This window comes from Macrotis lagotis, chromosome 6 (genome assembly GCF_037893015.1).
Source record: "Macrotis lagotis isolate mMagLag1 chromosome 6, bilby.v1.9.chrom.fasta, whole genome shotgun sequence".
Taxonomy (NCBI): Eukaryota; Metazoa; Chordata; class Mammalia; order Peramelemorphia; family Peramelidae; genus Macrotis; species Macrotis lagotis.
In genome coordinates, this window is record NC_133663.1 from 20,299,879 (window position 1) to 20,318,748 (window position 18,870).

An 18,870-nucleotide genomic window follows, 5' to 3' on the forward strand; every position below is an offset into this window, starting at 1 on the left:
AGTAAACCAAAGTCTGCTGCTAAACCGGTCTTTTATATCCATGTCCAGTGTACGCCAACACTTAGGGTCTCCCCCTGATGATTCCCAGGTTTGTCCCCAGCCCCTGAAGGCGAATCAAGCTCGCACGCATCCCCATACAGCACCACAACCACACTCTCGCACACGCGCCCCTCCACAACTGGGGTCTGCTCCCCGAGGGAGGAGCCCTGGGTCTGAAAGATGAGCCGGGCTCCCCACCACAGAGGCCAGAGCCTGCTCAATGTCTTCCATTCACACAGGGCTGAAATCACAGCAAGACCGAAGCTCTCTCTCCTCGGGCTCGGATGGGCACTCTGTTCTCATTAATGCTTACAAGGCTGGAAGATGGTGGTTCTGCACCCCCTGTTGCTCTAGCTCTAGTCCATGTTCCTTCTCAGGCCCGACACGTCAGTGACCTGAGCCCTTTTTTCCTTTGAACGACCTAAATAAGCATTCGTGTGAAGTTTTTCATTACATTTTGCCACTCACTCTCACTCGCACCCACTCGCCATCTTGACTTCATTTGGGCTTTCTGTGATTCCAAATGAAATCTTCACGTTCTCTTTCCCCGATTTAATGCAGCAGCAGATCCCATGAGCCAAGCTTGATGGATCAAACCTTTTTTTTATATATATATATGTATATATATCAGTGCTGCATTGTACCCAACACTTCCACAACATCTTTCTAAAACTGGAACCCTTCTGTTGGTACATTGGCAGAGGAATTGAAACCGAATGTTCCCCCTTGTATTGCCTCTGGAACAAGGCTAGGGTCTTCATCAATCTGGAAGGGGGGTAGGGGGGTGGTAAGGAGGAGAGAAAGGAAACAAAGATTAAGATTAAATATCTTACATAGTTTCAGATGATTTTCTATCAGAATGATTCCCCTCTAAAAATAATCTATGACACTTAGTCTATTAAGAATGCAGGGGCGGCTAGGTGGCGTAGTGGATAAAGCACCAGCCTTGGAGTCAGGAGGACCTGGGTTCAAATCCAGTCTCCGACACTTAATAATTCCCTAGCTGTGTGGCCTTGGGCAAGCCACTTAGTCCCATTTGCCTTGCAAAAACCTAAAAAAAAAAAAAAAAAAAAAAAAAATGCAGACAATCTAATACAAAGGTTGGCAAACAGCTACCAGCTATTCTTGTTAAAGTATAAAAAATGGTTTTTAACGTTTTTAAAATACAATAAAACTATCTGAATATGTAAAAACTGCTGGTAATTCACTGGGCATTACCAAAAACAGGGCCTGATGAATTTAGTTTGTTGAACCCTGATAATCTACAATGATCCAATTGCCATATTATGCTTCCTCTAACAATTGTAATTTGAATATTATATTAATCTGAATCCATTTTTGGAATCTCTAGTCCTCTCATCAAATTTCCATTTAAAAATCAATACTATTATAAAAAATATTGACATTCTTATCTTTCTCTTCAGGTGAATTTTATTATCTTTTAGTTCTATAAAAATCCTCTTTTCCCTTGGGGATTTTAATTGATCCTACATGTTTGTATCTCCACAATTTTTTACAACTGTAAAACTTTTTTTTTTTAGTTTTTGCAAGGCAATGGGGTTCAGTGGTTTGCCCAAGACCACACAGCTAGGTAATTATTAAGTGTTTGAGGCCGGATTTGAACTCAGGTACTCCTGACTTCAGAGCTGGTGCTCTATTCACTGCACCAACTAGCTGCCCCCTGTAAAACCTTTAATGCTCTGTTGATATAAAAGGACTCAGTTTTTTTCCTGCTATTACAATGAATTGCATTGATACATTTATTTTAACATTCTTTCAAGGAAGAAAGACTATTTATGCTAAGATTTTATTTACTAAGATTCTCCATGTTGGTTCATAAGTAAACACAGGGCTGTATTTCTGGTATATAATTTCTCAATATTTTTGAAGACTATGTTCTATACGGAATGCTTCATGTTCTACTCTTTTGATACTTTGGAAGGAAAGCACTTAAAGGTCAGATCTATTTTTATTTTACTGGGGTCATCTCACTTGTTGGTTTCTCTTCTTCCTGGAACTTTGTGGGTAAAGGTGACAAAGGGACTACTAATGCCAATCCCCAACTGTACTCATTGTGGTTTTTGGTGTCCTGGGTACTTAATAACTTGGTCAAGGTCACAAGTCATCTTAAACAGAGTCAAGACGTCTTTTTTGTTTTGTTTTTTGCAAGGCAATGAGGTTCAGTGACTTGCCCAAGGCCACACAGCTAGGTAATTGTTAAGTGTCTGAGGCTGGATTTGAACTCAGGTACTCCTGACTCCAGGGCAGGTACTCTATCCACTGCGCCACCTAGCCTCCCCCACCTGATACTTTTAAAGCTTTGCTTGCTATTTGAACTGCATGTTAGATTTTGTATATGAAGATTACAAGGAAAATATCTAAAATCAATGCCTACATTTTCATTCTGTCAAATGTTTATACCATTAACAATATCTTTTTGAAAGAATTTTTAAGGTAAAACATTTGCCAAAGGTAATTTTAGAATAAAAATGACATTTTTTTAGGATAATTGGCTTTCTATACTCGCAATAGTCAAGCAGTTGATACTCTTCTTTGATTGGTCCTACATGTTTGTTCCATTCCCCCCAACTCAAGTGTCCTTAAAACTCTATTTTCAGCTTTCCTCTTCAAAAATAAAAGAATTAAGTTAAGAAATAAAGTTAATTACATCATCTGATGAGAAGAACTGATCAATGATCTCATAGGCCAGCTTGTAGATGTCTTCATTTTCGTGATTTTGAAGTTGTTCAATCTTTTCAAGGCCTGGAAAAAAAACAATTTTATTAAGTGAAAGAAATCACACTAATATTCAAAGGTAATGACTATCAAATGAATTAATTAGATCTCACTTGAAATCCAGTGTTTAACTGAGAGAGAGAGAGAGAGAGAGAGAGAGAGAGAGAGAGAGAGAGAGAGAGAACCCTGTAAAATTTCATTCTGGCCACAATTCCACATGGTAAAACTATGTTACTTGAAAACTTAAATTAAAAAACTTAAATTAAAAAAAAATTAAAGAAAAGGAGGCATTTGTCTTCAAATGTTACTCAGCCAATAAACTGTTTATCATTTGGACAAAGTAAGTACCAACACATTATTTTACCATGCTTAATATCCACTTTGAGAATATATAATAATTAGTCCAAAATATGTTCTATATAATATGTTTTAAAATAATTTCAGTTTTGTATTTCAAAACATATATTACCTTATAAAACAGAAGACATTAACAAGGCAGACATATGAGAAGTGAAGACATGGTATCAAATTATTTAGATAATCATCAAGGCAATAAACTGAAAAATGTTGAAAATTTTACTTAGTGAATTATCTGCCAAAATACTGAGCTCACCTCCACACTCTTCTATTAGGTTGGCTATGGTTTCTGCCTCATCTTCAGCCATTTTTAATATATTACTTAGCCCATCAAGCACAACCTGCACAACCTGAGCGTCTTTCACAGTCAGCAAGTTGCAGAAGGGCGGGATAACATTCTGCTGGATAAGATAGGCCACCTAAGGAAAGAGAACACAATGAACAGACTCACTGAGGACCAAAGAGGCTTAGTACTGAAGGGGCTTTGCTTTGCAGGCCCCAGAATGTTCAGTGAGTTACTACAGTTGAGCACTAGGAAAGCAGCAGCCAAACCATGACAGAATTCAGGTCCTTTGACTCTTTCCAATGCCAAACAAGACCTATGCATGCAACACTGACATTATGCTAAAAGATATGATTTTTAAACTTATACCATTCAATGCATACTAACTAATGTCTAGTTAGATATAGTGATCTAAATTTTAATAAAATACATCATGATTGCTATTAATCTCTTTGAAGATGTCAAGATGAAAATTAATACAACTCAAGGATACATGGATTCCCAAAGGAATTTGATAAATGGAAAGAAAAAATACACTGAAAGAAATATGCAAATAAATCTCAAAATATTCATGGGAGCCCTTTGCAATAGTAAAAAACTATTAATTAGGTAATGAATGAGCAAACTGGAATGTGAGAACTGTAGCATCACAGAAAATAGGAATGGAGGAATTTAAAGAAACTTGGAGAGGCTTCCTTGAACAGAGGGAGCCCCAAGAAAGGAGGACCAAATCTACATAATGACCATAATAACATGATTGAAAAGTAGTACTAAAAGTATCACCTCTTTAAATCCCAGCAATGACCAGATTTGGCTTATTACTATTCCTTATTGGTGGAGAGGCCAACATTGTGAGAAATGGTCCTTGTATTGGGCCGATTATTTTTTAAAGCATACAAAGTCATTACTTTGAGTATTAAATGAAGGTCCAATTATAAAGCAATTAATACAATCTCTTCTTTTCAAGGAAATCTAGTCACAGAATGTCATGTACTATACTCTATGATAAAAACCAGGTCAAATTCATTGGTGATAAATGTCACCAACACAACAAAAATGAAATTCCGACAGAAAAAATGGTCAAAGGGAAGTATTGCCTGAGAAAGAAACTTCTTTTAGGAAAATTTAAATAAAACCAGAGGCCTAACCTGTTAGAGGCAACAAGCTGAAGCTTCTTTTGCTGGGAGAAGGACTAAAAAAATCCAAATAAGGATTCAGCAACATCTTTCTCTTCTCTAAGGCGTTGTGTGCCTCTCACTATGGGGTTCCCCCAAGCCCTCCCCGACAGAGACACAATAATGGGTATGAAGCTCACCGATGCCCTCCTCACCTGGTCTTTTCTTCCACTGATTGTTAAGTTACTTATGGCCCAAGCAGCTTCCTTTTGAGTTCCAAAATCACCCTAGAAAAAGCAGAAGGCCCCTTTTCAAAACAAACATATCTGGAGGATATCTTCAAGGAATGATGACTGCCAACAACCTATCCTCTCTCTCATTTCAAAAAGTCTAATAATTAAAAGCCTAGTGTCCTAATGACAGATGACCAAATGCTAAGCAGTGACAATGGTTTCCCTCTCTAGGTACATTTGGGTCCAATGGCTTCACCAACTGTGGTACCTAGGGAAGGAAGGTTGGCACCACAGAGCTGATCACATGGCTCTCCTCAATGTTAGGATTATAAGGATGCCTGATCTGCTTCCACCCAAGAGAACTTCCAAAGCTACAAATCCACTGTCTCATTCTGTCTTGTATATACTTGTGGGCGGCACTGCCACTGCATGAATAATAGATTCAAGAGGGGAAAATGGACAGAGAATTCAGCATCAGAGACAATACTGCTTTTTTTTTTTAAATGCCTCTGTGAGTCAATGAAGCTCAAAAGAAATTTGCTAACTCCAACCCTCTAGCCTGCCTGGCTTTTGTGCCTATGCCATCACTGCCAAACATATCATAGGTATTTCTCATCTGTGTTAAATGGCCCCTTTCCTAGCTTTGTATTAAAATGTGTTTAACAAAAGCATCTCTAAGAATAATTATATATAAAGGTTAGGGAAAAGGTTTCCTAAATTTTTTTAAAAAAGGGGTTATTATTTAATCTGATGCTTTCCTATTACTACATCAATTTCATAGTAGCATTTTATGGGGCGGCTAGGTGGCACAGTGTATAGAGCACCAGCCCTGGAGTCAGGAGTATCTGAGTTCAAATCCAGCCTCAGACACTTAATAATTACCTAGCTGTGTGGCCTTGGGCAAGCTACTTAATTAGCTCCATTGCCTTGCAAAAAAGTAGCATTTTACTATTGCTCCACAGAATGTTGCCTGGTAACAGTCACGAGTACATGAAAACAGGTCCACACAGCCTCTCAGGAACGCTTCCTTACCTTATCTAGGAGGTGAATGATCATGGGCACAAGGCTGGCATCGATCACTGCCTGAACCTGTTGCTGATTTCCCGCAGTGATATTTGAAAGGAACCATACAGCCTCCTAGAAAACAAAATCCCTTCAATAATCGATAGGATTAATTTTAAAATATTTAATTATTAACAAAATAACCTTAACAATACTGTCAAAATAACTCACATGTCAAACTCCTATTCTCAATGATATGCAACAGTATCTGAGATACCTTCACAAGTGCTTAAAATTGAAAAACGCCCTGTCAAAATTGGCCCATAAAAAAATTCCAAACAAGAGATTCAGAGCAAGTGAAAAGCAAACTAAAATCACATATTAGCCAAAAAGTATTTGGTCCTATTGGGCAAAGCTCCAAGTCCTGGTTTATTATTTTCTCTGAGTGGTTTTTGCTTCTATTTGTGTGATAAAGGTGAGTATTCTTTTATCACTCCTACCAAATTCTTTGTATTTTTCACTGAAAATACTGAAAACATTAAAAAAAGTTCAAATACTGCTCTAATAATGAGCAGATACTGCAAGTTACTAGAATTTATATACACCTAAAGGAGAAAAAAAATTATTTGTCAATTTATTTGGTTGGGGAGGGAGAGAGGGAAGACCATGTTATGCCAAAAATAAATGATTCCCACTAATTAATGAACACTTAGCTCTTATGGATCAGATCACAGGTCCAATTTATGAACCTGTTAGAGACTGTAGGGTGCCAGGCAGGTAGGTAGGTGAGCTGTTCCACAGTTATAATCATTGGCATGGTTGCAATAAACACTCAAGTATTTTTACAACAGCCTCAGATGCACTCCGATATCTGCATTTTCAGTTAGGGCTCCCTTTCCTTAGCCTTTACATTTATACCCAAGCACACACACACACACACCCCTCCCACCCAACATTAATGTTTACTTAATAAATTTAAACTATTCAAATCACACACCATTCAAATGCACCCAGTTTTTCTCTGTTTCATCATTTCCAAGAGAGCCAGTTTTTTTTTAAATCACCTTAAACTACTTCTATGCATTTATTTGGCAAAAATCCTTAAAAAAAAAAATCCATGCTTTGAGACATCATGTTAATTTAACTTAATTTGAAACTTAAGCAACTAAAATTAACCTGAATTTCTTATTTCAGAGAATCTGTAAGCCTACTCATAATAGAGGGAACTATTCAATTCCCTTTTGAAAATACATTTCCAATCAGAAGCAAAATTAAACAGTAGATGCCTATATTAGGTCAAAATTATCTTATGCAATATGATTTATGTTATAATTTTTCAACCCTATTGAGAAGTCAAGGCTAATTCTTTCACAAACATGTACTCCCTTTAGACTTAACTCAAAGGTCATCTTTAGAAGAACAAGGATAGAGCAAAGTCAGCAATGATGTGGTCCTTGACAACCCACTGCAGAATATGACTCTGAGGATAGCAAACTTAGGGTTTAAGAGAAATCAGCCTGAATTTTCAAGTCTTTTTTAATTAATAGTAAATTTTTATTCCAAAACTGAAACAATTCATTGACTATGAAATAATAAGCATTTATCTTCTGCCTAGTTAAAGAGGCACAGAAACTAATCAGAAACAGGAAATCATTAATGACTATGTTCCACATGCTCTGGTGCTTCTGGTAGTCACTAAATTTGGTTTCTGGGACATTAAGGCCTGAATAACTTGTAAATTTCATGAAGCACCTAAAATGGAAAATTAATACAATTCTCAAATTCATTTTGTCATTATTTGAGAAATTATTAACCTTCCTAAGCATCTCTTTACTAGGAAACATTCAGTAACTCTTCCCTAAAACTCAGTCATCTCAGCTAACTTGGCAGTTTTCATTTAAAAGAGAAAACAAAAAGGGCCTAATTACCCCAAATAGCTGTCATTCAATCTGACAGTTGATTTCTAGTTTATTCGGTCATATTCGGTCATAATACTCTATCGGCTCTAGTTTCACAGACTGTAGAAGACAAACACTGTAAAGGGAGGGGGAAAAGGAACTGACAGTCAATAGGCTAAAAGAAGAAAAGGAGCCAGGTAAGCCATGTGGAAAGTAGCAGCAGCAGGGACTTTGGGGACTTCAAGTTCAGAACCCTCCCTTCGCCCCAAGGGCTGAGTACTAAGGCACTCAATACATACCCACCTTATTGATTTTTTCTTTGGGATGTGTCAGAAGTGCAGGGAAGTGTGAAAGAGCATCGCAGTTCAGCACAACCTGCGTCTGCTCATCAGTACCGGTGACGATGTTGCCGACAGCTCGAAGAGCGGCCGTCTGAAAGACACCAATGCTTCCTGAACTCTCATGCGAGTACACATGGTCACATGTGAGCAAGGTTAAATACAGTGAAAGACTCCAAATGTCATCTCATATCTGACATGTTGGGTGCTATGGGGTGGGCCCAGTCTCACAGGGTGCACACAAGATGGAACAAGAAAAAAAAAAGATGGAACAAGAGACACAAAGTCATCTGGGAGGAGAAGCAGCTCGGCATTAGGTCTCTCACTTTCCCTTAGTTTTCTAATCCTATGTATTTCATGCTACAAGTATCTAGTGACAAGAGAGAGAATTTCAATCATTACTTAAATCAAGTTTTTCTGGTTCACTGTTCAGCAAAAATCCGACTAACCAAAATGTTAAGGGAAGGTATCCTGTTCCCTAATTTCTTGTTTAAAAGATTTCAACATCTGTCAAAAGTTTAATCCTCCTGGCTTTTGTACAGTACAGTGTCTGTGTGTGTGAGACAAAAGAAAATCAATTCAAAACTAATTTCCAGAATGTCCCTCCAACTCTTGTTTTGCATAAATTTTATCAGATTGAAAGTGGAATACTTCTGGAAACCCTTAGTTAACTAGGGAATCCAGTTAATTGGTAATGAACACTCATTTAACTGGATAACTTAGGTGAAGAGAAGTTTTTATTTTATGGTCTAGTGTATCACATACTTCAACTTGGAGGTTTTCAAAGAAGTAGCAACCAATCAAATTTCAATAACTTCTCTTAAAACTTTAGGGTATCCCAAACTCTTAAGAAATTCTTTACTCTCATTTAAAAAAAAAAAGTATGTGAACTGTGCTCTGCAAACAGTTCTATTTCTGTCCCTCCTGTTTATTGTTTCAATTAATCTTTTTCTGTTTACTATGGGGACCCCCCAAAACCCCCAAACTCACTTCTAAAACACTGAGAACAAATATTAATTGTACACCTTAACATTTTGGTGATATATATATATGTATATATATATATTCAAATCACATAAGTAACTTTTTCATTCTAATCAAATGATTACTAATCATTAATTTACATCCATTAATCACTTGGATCCCCCCCCCCCCCAATTTTATTTAGTACTTTTCTTCCAAACTGAAATTAAGGTCTCCCATCACAATTTCTATCACCTGGATCATAGAGAATTTATAAAACCAGGCAGCAACTAGGTGGCACAGCGGATAGAACACCAGCCCTGGAGTCAGGAGGACCCGAGTTAAAATCCAACCTCAGAAACTTAATTGCCTAGCTGTGTGACCTTGGGCAAGCCACACAGCCCCATTGTACTAAAGGAAGAATTTATAAAATCAAACTAATTCAAGGCTTTGCTGCACTTTTAGCAGAAGAGCTGGCAATTTCACTCACAACTACCCAGCATCCTCTTTGCCCATGGGAGCACCCCAGCTTCCAAAGACATGCTATACTCAGATCCTTACTGATAACAAACTCACCTGCACCTTCACCTCCTGGTGGCTGAGCAGAGGGACTAAATGAGGGACGATGCCCGAGTCAATGACCATCTGGATCTGCTCATTGCCAGCATCAGTCAGGTAAGAGAGGGCCCAGACAGTGTCTACCAATATCTACAACAAAAACATCGGACACATCAACAAGATATATCCTGTAGTCCAAAAACGAGCATCCCTTTTATTTTCCTTTTCTGGTAACCCCCACATTTTATCGTACCACTGGTAGGATTGGGGAATGGAGAGGCCTCATGGGGCCTGAGAAGGGCTGCACTTGTCCTGGGAGGACCAGTCTTAACTGTATCAACCTAGAGATGCTTTTCCAAAAGGAAGGATTTGTTTTGGCCTCAATATCTCATAAAGGTCTATTAAGGTCTGGAGGAGTCTTAATTTGTACTGGTAAAGAGAATCTTAAGCCAGTGAAAATACAGACTGTCAAGAACTGAAAAGAGTCCTGTCATGATACCCAGCTTTCTTCAAACTTTGAATTACTGCTCCTGCCTTCATTGCCCCCTCTATTCATTCTTCTTAACCTTAAAAGTCCCTGTGAATCTTTCCCTTGACTTTCTGAATTTCCATAATTATAATGTGGCTGGTTCACTATAATAGAAAGTAAAACATCTGTGTATTTCTAGCATCACTATTACTAAGAATATAAGCACCTCAGAGAGAGGGAGGGAGAGGCTGCCCTTCCACATATATCACCTTTATAAAGCACTTTCTAATTGGCAGAAAAGCCTTCTCCTGGGACTCCTCTAGGATAACCAGTCTAAGGGCTCCTAAGGGAAGCAAAGACCAGAGGAGTAAGCCATACTTCCAATGGAGAAGTCTTAGTCCATGAGGGCCTCCTCAGAAGAAGCTTTGCTGTGATTTCCAAAGAGCTTGGGGAGAGTGGAAGTGTTCCTCAAAGGGCTCAGCAGGTGCAAAGGGTGTCTGGACAAATGTAGGTAGACTGCTGTGATAATGGGGATGGGCCCTGGATGTCAGCAACAGTGCCTGCCTGCATGGTCTGAGCACTTAGACAGCTACTCCCAGCTGTTAAGGAGGTTTTTTTGAACATCACATTGATCCCTCCCTGACATGAGGGTGAAAAATCTGCAAGCTTTAGAGATCAGGGATTCATCAATCTGGGAGTATTATAAACAGAATTTTTCCACACTAAATCATATATCTTCCTTTAAATAATCTCATTCTAGAATTTTATCATGCTAAATATTTTACATTTTTTAATATTTCACTTTAAAGTATTATTTACAAGTCTCTTAACAACTCCCAAATAGTCACTATGACCAAAACAATGAATAAATACTCGGAAAAAACACTACAACATTCAAGGTATGACCTTAGTTTACAAAGATTCTAACTAAAAGCAACCCAGGAAAAAACTGAGTTAAATTAAAAAAGAGGGGAATTACTTCACATTATTCCTCTGGAAATTTTTCCAAGTTAAAAGCATTTAACATTGGAGGAAAAAAGACATTGGCATCAAATGCAAATGTTCGTGGGCATGCTTGGGGCATGGATACATGCAGAACTATATTGATGTGAGGGTATCAGTTTCAACTTGCAAATGGCTGGGATCTTCTCACCTTACATCAACATAGGCCCAAAATAGTTCACATAAAGCAAACAACGTTGCTGAGCCAGACGACACTTAAATACTAAGTAGTTAAAATTTTAGTTAACTTTTTTCTGTTTATTCTTAAATGTGTCTTAACATGTTCAGGCTGAGTTAGAAGCTTTACATCGGTCCCTATCTAGGGGGGGAAAAATTGGAAATAGGGAAAGAGGAGCACAGAATACATCTCTGTATATCCAAGATGGAAAGTTTTCAAATTGTTGCCTTTTCAACACTTAGGATTGAAAAGATTTCTGTAAGATATTAAACAGGAAGAAATTGAGCTTTACTTTTAAAAAATACAGCATGAAAAAGTCAGAAGGCAGGTCCATCTCTCCAATTTCATTTGTCCTCAATCCTGAAAACCCAAGTTCTAATTCTCTGTGGTGGTTTCTTCCCCCTTAGCTTCAGTCACTCATTGTACTCCTTATGTTCCATCTGGTTCCCCATTTCCCAAGGTGCTTCTCTCTCGGATGAGCTTGGTCCCTCCCAAATCCACATTCCAACTTTTCCTCTGTATTTTGGGTCTTTTCTTTTGACCCCAGGCTGAAGAGCTGCCACCAACTGTCCATTCTCTCTCCCTGCCATCAGTCTGACAGACTGTAGTCCTCTTTTTCACTCTGCTGCTCCTAAGAAAAGACAGAGGTAGGGGCAGGGCACCATAGTGGATAGATCAAGAAAACTCAGGTCCAGGCTCTGCTTCTGACCCTGTTGCTTCCTGGATGAAGGACCCAGGGCAAGGACTACCTCAGTAAACTCTCAAGACTCCCTGTGGCAGAGCAGGCCCCAGACTTTATGGGCAAACAGAATTTCAATCCTGGCAGCTTCCTCAACCAATCCAATCACAGGCTAAATTCTAAACACAAACTACTCTAATCAGGCAACTCCTGGATAGTGGCCCCTTACTACTGAACCAAGGATTACTCCTGGATTCTGGATCTGGCTTGACAATCTGGCTCAAACTGACCTCCCCCCTTATTGTCCTGTTCTCATCTGCACTCTCTCCTCCCAGCCTGGGTAGCTAAATGGAGGTGGCTACTTAATACTCATCTCTCCATTCTCGAGCTTCTCAAAGCCCTCTAACTGGACATCTCTTTTATAGTTTTCTGTATTTTGAACACAATGTACTCTCTCCTTGAATTCTATCTTTTTTGTACAGAACAATCTTTTCACCAAGACTGTGTGATGAACTGGAAATCCTTGGACATTAAAAAGTCTTTGTCCTGAAGTTGAGGAAGTTCAAATTGTTTGTTTCAAGCATAGTTTGCCTAATGAAGCACTTCAGAGAGCCTTTCATTTCTGGATCCTACCTAATTTTAATCTTACATTCCACATTCTATAAAAAGATCATGGACATGAAACCATCCCAGGAGAATCTTTAGGGTAATGACATTTAAAAATACTGTTAAGACACGTCAACAGGATCGTGACTTGTTACTCTGTGACTGTGGGCAAGTCTTAACTTCTTGGGTCTTCAGTTTGCTCATCTGTGAAATGAAGTGGTTTGACTAGCTGACCTCAAGATTCCTTTCAACTCTCAACCACTTCTCTCCCCTCAGTAATGCACAGAGACCTCTCCTCAGTCTGCCTGACTGCTCAAGCATTTCAGACTCCTGCTTCCAGTTACAGGTTAAGACTTGCTTTCCACCTCATACTCAGGGTTTTCTTTTCATCTTTCACTTGGTGAGTGAATAAGGGTGGAATAGTCGCTCTTTTTTTTTCAAGAAGATTAGTTTGGGTCATCAAACATTAGCTTAACTGGTTAATCATTTCAGGAAAATAAAAGTAGGCTTAATGAGCAGATAACATTTAAATTTAGCAAATGTTTATGCGATTTAACTATTAAAAAGATAAAGTTAATATTTGTGCTGCAGTCTATGTGTATAAGGAGGCTCCATTTCTGATTTTTCTCAGCACAGAATTTTATTTCCAGACTCTAGACAATAGAATTTATTTTTTTTCCTTTGTGCACAATTCAACATTTTGCTTGTAAAAGCTAGTTAATGTTTATTGACTTGAATCTTTAAAAAGTAGGATCAACTTTAATATAATATGGTGAGAGGAAAAAAAAAGGTAAGTATTATTTCCATGGTTTAAAGAAGACATTCAGAGTTTAGAAACTGTTGACTGATTTTTAAAGGAGAATATTCAGATTTTAATCTATTAATCTACTCAATTTATATTTAATCTACTCTGGATATTTTAAGGGCTAATGCCTTAAAAGATCTGTCTTGGAAAGAAAACATATATTCACCTACAAGAAATATGAATTACAGGCCTTGTTCAGGTTTTACATAAGCCAGATTCAGGAAAACAAGCACACACACACACACACACACACACACACGTATGTTCAGATCCAATGTAAAGTATTTCTGCTTTGACCAAAAAACCATCGCCACCCTGAGTCATGTTAGAGGCAGTATGCCTCCTCAAGTTTAATTTTTCTATGTATCCATCAGATCCATCCCGAAGTTAGGTAAACATAATTGGGGTAAATATTTACTTATCTGGGAATTGACAAGATGGACAATGAACCACTACAACTTTGTTTCGTAAAATACATTTTTGGGGATCATTACCAACAGGTCTGTGAGCCTATGTGCGATCTGGATATACGCAGTAAAACTTTTACTCACATTTACATCTGTGTGATGAATTAAAACGCAGAGGGCTGGAAGAATCTGAGGAGAAAAATACAAATTGAAAATGAATATGTAGTCAACTGTTTCTAGTTTATTTTTAAAAAAGGGAGGAAAATATTTACCTCCTGAATGGTTTCCATGGGTGGCGGTGGGTCTTTGTGGCGACATAAATTGACCATAACCCAAGTGACATTCCTCAAGAATGTTATGGGGATAGAGGGACTGATGAAGGAGAGCAAAGGCTTCACAACCCCAAGACTAATGACATAGTCTCTACACTGGGGCCCATCACCTGTGGGATCAATTTTTTTCAAGAGATTAACAAAATTTCTATAAAACACAATACATAAGAGCTAGTTTCACATTCAGTCATTTTACTTTCTTTTTCCTTGAGATTTCTTAGCCTTTCCTGACATAAGAATATCAGGTAATGACAGAAAAATGGAACTAGGAATATTTCTTTTTTTCTTTTAAATTAAAAATACTTTATTAATAAAAATGCTTAACCATCATCTGAGCTTTCAGTAAACCACAATCTTTTTGCTGGTAGAGGGGCTTGCCTCAATATTGATGGCTGCTGACTAATCAAGGTGGTGGTTGCCGTAGGCTGTGATTTCCTAAAATAAAATTACAATAAAGTTTTGCCTCATGGATGACTCTTCCTTTCACTTGAACACTTATTTCTTTTTAAAAAATATTTTCCCTGAGCTACATACAAATCCAAATTTCAACATTTACTTCTGATGCCTTGAGTTCCAAATTCTCTCCCCTCTTCCCATCCCATTTCCCCTTAAGGAGAAAGCAAGTTACTTGGTATAGGTTAAAAATGTGAAGCCATGAAAAACATTGCAATAGTCATGCTATAAAAGCAAACATAACCAAGCCCTACAAAAGAGAAAACTCAAGAAAAATAAGGTGGAAAAATTTTTTTTTGCTTCAGTCTATTTTCAGACATCATCATCAGTTCTGTCTTTGGGATGAAAGGCATTCTTTATCATAAGTCCTTCAGAGTTCTCTTGAGAACTCTGATCATTCTGCAATAAATGCTGTTACTTTGTATAAGGTACACTTCCCATTGCATCTGCTTGTGCACATTTTTTGCTGAGACCGTCCTGTTCATCATTTCTCATAACAGAACAGCATTTCAACTCAAATCACATGCCATAATTTGTTCAGACATTCCCCAAACACTGGGCATACCTTCAATCTTCAGTTCCCCACCACCAGAAGAGAGTTGTATGAAATAGCCACATACATGTATGCATATTTGGCATTGCTAGGCTAAAGGGTAGGCATGCTTTATAGCCCTTTAGGCAAAGTTCCAAACTACTTAGCAGAATCGTTGCATCATTTCACAATTCCTCCAACAATGCAGCAATGTCTCAATTTCTCTACATCCCTTCCAATATTTGTCATCTTTTCTTTCTGTCCCATTAGCCAATCCAATAGATATTATTCGGAGTTATATTCCTCAGAATGGAATTAGGATATTTCTTAAGAGTGAAGGAAAGCATCATTAGACACAGATCTATACAAACTTCCCCAAACATTCCATAGTTCTTTATTTATGAAATCTTTTTCATTAAAATAGGAAAAAATACACAGCACCAATTTCTTTTGCTCTTTCTAATGAGTGACTTTCATTAGTATGGCAAAGGAATTGATGAAAAATGGAAAAAAAAATCTTGCTAAAAAAGACAAAGTATCTTTAACATTTTATAAGACTTTAATAATAAGCTAACATTACAAAGTATTACTAACCTCCAGAAAATGCTTTACAGTAATTTTAGAACTTTTCAATCATGAATTTGTACAGGAATCTCCAGGGATTAAACAAGCTGAACACTCCGTATTTGAAGAATGGCTTAATTTCAAAGTCTACTCTGAATTTTTGTTTTCCATTACAGGAGATTCTGGCTATGGATTTTATTGTTTTCTTTTATTCTATTTCAACTGTCTCAACAATACATACTCTCTTCAACTGCAAAGATCAAAACCTATCTGTAACTTCTCATTTGGTAATTTTTTGTTCACATCCTCCCATAAATCCTTTGCAGAGGTTGGTCCCAATGAAGGGAAGGTTGTGTCCTTCATAGGTATGAGAGCAATCAAAGTTCCTGTACATGGCTCATCTCGATCATACATTTCCTGAATATTTTACACCATTTCTTGCTTGCAAATCATCATCAGTACCATGTTGTTGGCTTATCGCTGCCCACTAAATGTCTATCACACTCTGGGACATCCACAACTGTTATTATTCAGATGTGGTTAAGTCTTGTTGTATGAGAGAAAGCCACACCATGGCCTTGGATGAATAGTGGTATGAGATGGAGGTTTTGGTGATGGCAGAGTCATGTAACTGCAGCAAAATGGGCATTTTCCTAAACAGGAATCAGATTGCTACATTCCTTCTTTTAAATATTGGGTACAATTTCAGTGCCTCTCAAGATGGTCTTCCAGCAAAAACAAATGTTTCAATAGTTATAGGATGCCAGCCAATGAGCATTTAATACAAAATGTTTGATGTAAAGACTGAAAAATGCTGTAGACAGAACATATCCTTTTGGGTTTGACCCATTTAAGTGGATACCATTTGTGACTTAAGCACTTCTGGTTATATAATGCATTAGATTTCTTTAAACAACAATTCTAGTGATTTCCAATTTTTTTTGTCAACTCTCATCAATAAAACAGTGAGGTATGCACCTCAAATTTAGTATCTTTGCATATATATGCATAAAAGATTATATAATATGACCTAACATTTTTATCATGCTTATTATGTGACAGGTTATTTAATTCTCACAACCTCAACGGGGAGGCTGCTGTCATCCTCATTTCAGATGAGAGTATTGAAGCAAACAGGTTAGACAACTTGCCCAGGGTCACAGAGCTACTAAAGTGTCTGAGGCTGGATTTGAATTTAGGCCTTGATTGTAGGTCAAGCCCTCTATGCATTCTATACGCAGTTGTCTAGGATAATGTGTGTGTGTGACGTGTTGATAATAGTCCTGAGGAGAGATGTTGGGAAGGCAGAAATAATTGTAGATTTAACAACTGTTTCGATGGCTGAAGTGGGTTAAAGTAAAGGGTCTAGACTGACCCTGAGGTTGTAAGCCTAGTAGCTGGAAGGATGAAAGTGTTTTCAAGGGGTGACTAAGGGGTGTGCATGCATGTGTATGAGATTGTATATATGTTTTTAGGTTTTTGCAAGGCAAATGGGGTTAAGTGGCTTGCCCAAGGCCACACAGCTGGGTAATTATTAAGTGTCTGAGGCTGGCTTTAAACTCAGGTACTCCTGACTCCAGGGCCGCTGTTCTATTCATTGTGCCACCTAGCCACCCCTATAATTCTTGAGGGCAGCTTGGTGGCACAGTGGATACATCACTGGCCTTGGAGTCAGGATAGGAGTTCAAATCCAGTGTCAAGACACTTTATACTCACTAGCTGTGTGACCCTGGGCAAGTCACTTAACCCCAACTGATGTGCACCCGGGGCCAGTTCTAGTTGTCCAGATTCACATATGGCCATTGGACCCAGATGGCTCTGGTGGAGAAAGTAAGGATAGGGACTTAGTACAGCATCCCCATCCCCAATCCAATTCATATGTTCGTCATGGCATCACCTCCCTGATGTTGTGGTCTTCGTCAAGAATGTAGGACAAACATCATCATTTGACATTTTCCCAACATGGACCAGATAGCAGCAAGTTCTTGATTAGACTCAGGGGAACTTGTCATGGGAGTGGATTAGGGGAGAATGGGTGATGGGAAGCTAAGGTGTGTTGGAAATAAGCTACAGGGGAGACTAGGTGGCATAGTGGATAAAGTACTGGCCCTGGAGTCAGGAGGACCTGGGTTCAAATCCGGTCTCAGACACTTAATAATTACCCAGCTGTGTGGCCTTGGGCAAGCCACTTAACCCCATTTGCCTTGCAAAAACCTTAAAAAAAAAAAAAAGGAAATAAGCTACAACTAAGGTGCTATGGGGTCAATATTAGCCCAAGAAGCTCCAGATGCTTCCTCTTTAGGCAGCATGCCTGGTAATAGAACAGAAGTCTGGGGTTGAGGGAAACAACAGCCAACATTTCTGAACTCTCCAAGCTCCCGATCCTCTACAGATCATTCCTTGGTCTCTGGGGGGAGACCTGAATCAGATTCCAGTTCTAATATGCACCTCAGGTACCAACTCCATCACAAAAACCACAACAGATACCTCTAGGGGTCAGGACCCTTTGTCTTCCTGACATTTGACATTTCACTTTAACCTTCAAACTGAACCTTTTCTCTTGACAATGAAAAACAGGGAAGCAAATCATTCCATATTTTACAATATCCTTCAACTCTTTCTTACTGCATAATAATATTAATTTTGTCTAGCCATTTCAGAGTATGGGCAACACCCATTCTTTGTTCCCTGCCATCTTAAAGGGTGCTGCTATACTATGGTATGGGGGCTCGGGGGCTCGGGGCCTCTTGGCCCCAGGACAAGGGATCTGTCCGCTGCGCCACTCAGCGACCCTACAGCAGAGTCAGAGTGAAAGGAGAGGGAAAATATAGTACATGGTAGTGGAGAAATAATGAAAGGAGGGAGTTGCGATCAGCAACGGCAACAGTGGAAAAATATGGAAGTAACTGTTGCCATGGACTTATCATAAAGAATGTGATTCACCCACGACAGAGTTGGTGGTGTTGGAACACAGAGACTGAAGCACATTTATTATTATTATTATTATTTTTTGGGGGAGGGGTGCAGGGCAAATGGGGCTGGGTGGCCTGCCTGGGGCCACATCGCAGGGTGATCATTGGGTGTCTGGGGCCTGATTTGGACCCAGGTGCTCCTGGGCCAGTGCTCTGTCTGCCACCCAGCCGCCCCTACTATTATTACTATTTTATTTTACGTCTTTTTTTTTTTTTATGCAGGGCAGTGGGGTTGGGTTGGCTTGCATGTCACACAGCTGGGTGATTGTTGGGTGTACGGGGCCAGATATGGGCTTGGGTGCTCCTGGCTCCAGGGCTGGTGCTCCGTCCATTGCGTCACCTGGCCATA

General features: G+C 38.7%; 1 protein-coding gene and 1 non-coding gene across 3 annotated transcripts in view; both read right to left on the bottom strand.

Annotated features, from left to right (window-relative positions):
* Positions 1-622: 622 nt before the first annotated feature.
* The window catches only part of KPNA4 (karyopherin subunit alpha 4), a 52,969-nt gene continuing 34,721 nt past the window's right edge, over positions 623-18,870 (bottom strand). The window contains exons 9-17 of one of the 2 annotated variants that reach the window (XM_074190844.1): positions 13,941-14,110; positions 13,813-13,857; positions 9,541-9,672; positions 7,967-8,095; positions 5,796-5,900; positions 4,746-4,817; positions 3,389-3,551; positions 2,708-2,802; positions 623-804 (exon numbers count right to left, since the gene is read on the bottom strand). In XM_074190844.1, coding sequence (XP_074046945.1) covers positions 706-804; positions 2,708-2,802; positions 3,389-3,551; positions 4,746-4,817; positions 5,796-5,900; positions 7,967-8,095; positions 9,541-9,672; positions 13,813-13,857; positions 13,941-14,110 — 1,010 coding nt within the window. In that variant the 3' untranslated portion in view covers positions 623-705. Of the gene's footprint in view, positions 805-2,707; positions 2,803-3,388; positions 3,552-4,730; positions 4,818-5,795; positions 5,901-7,966; positions 8,096-9,540; positions 9,673-13,812; positions 13,858-13,940; positions 14,111-18,870 lie in introns of both variants that reach the window. The other variant, XM_074190843.1, reaches the window with a different exon arrangement.
* Positions 6,484-6,803, bottom strand: LOC141492425 (small Cajal body-specific RNA 7). Its single transcript, XR_012469899.1, has one exon.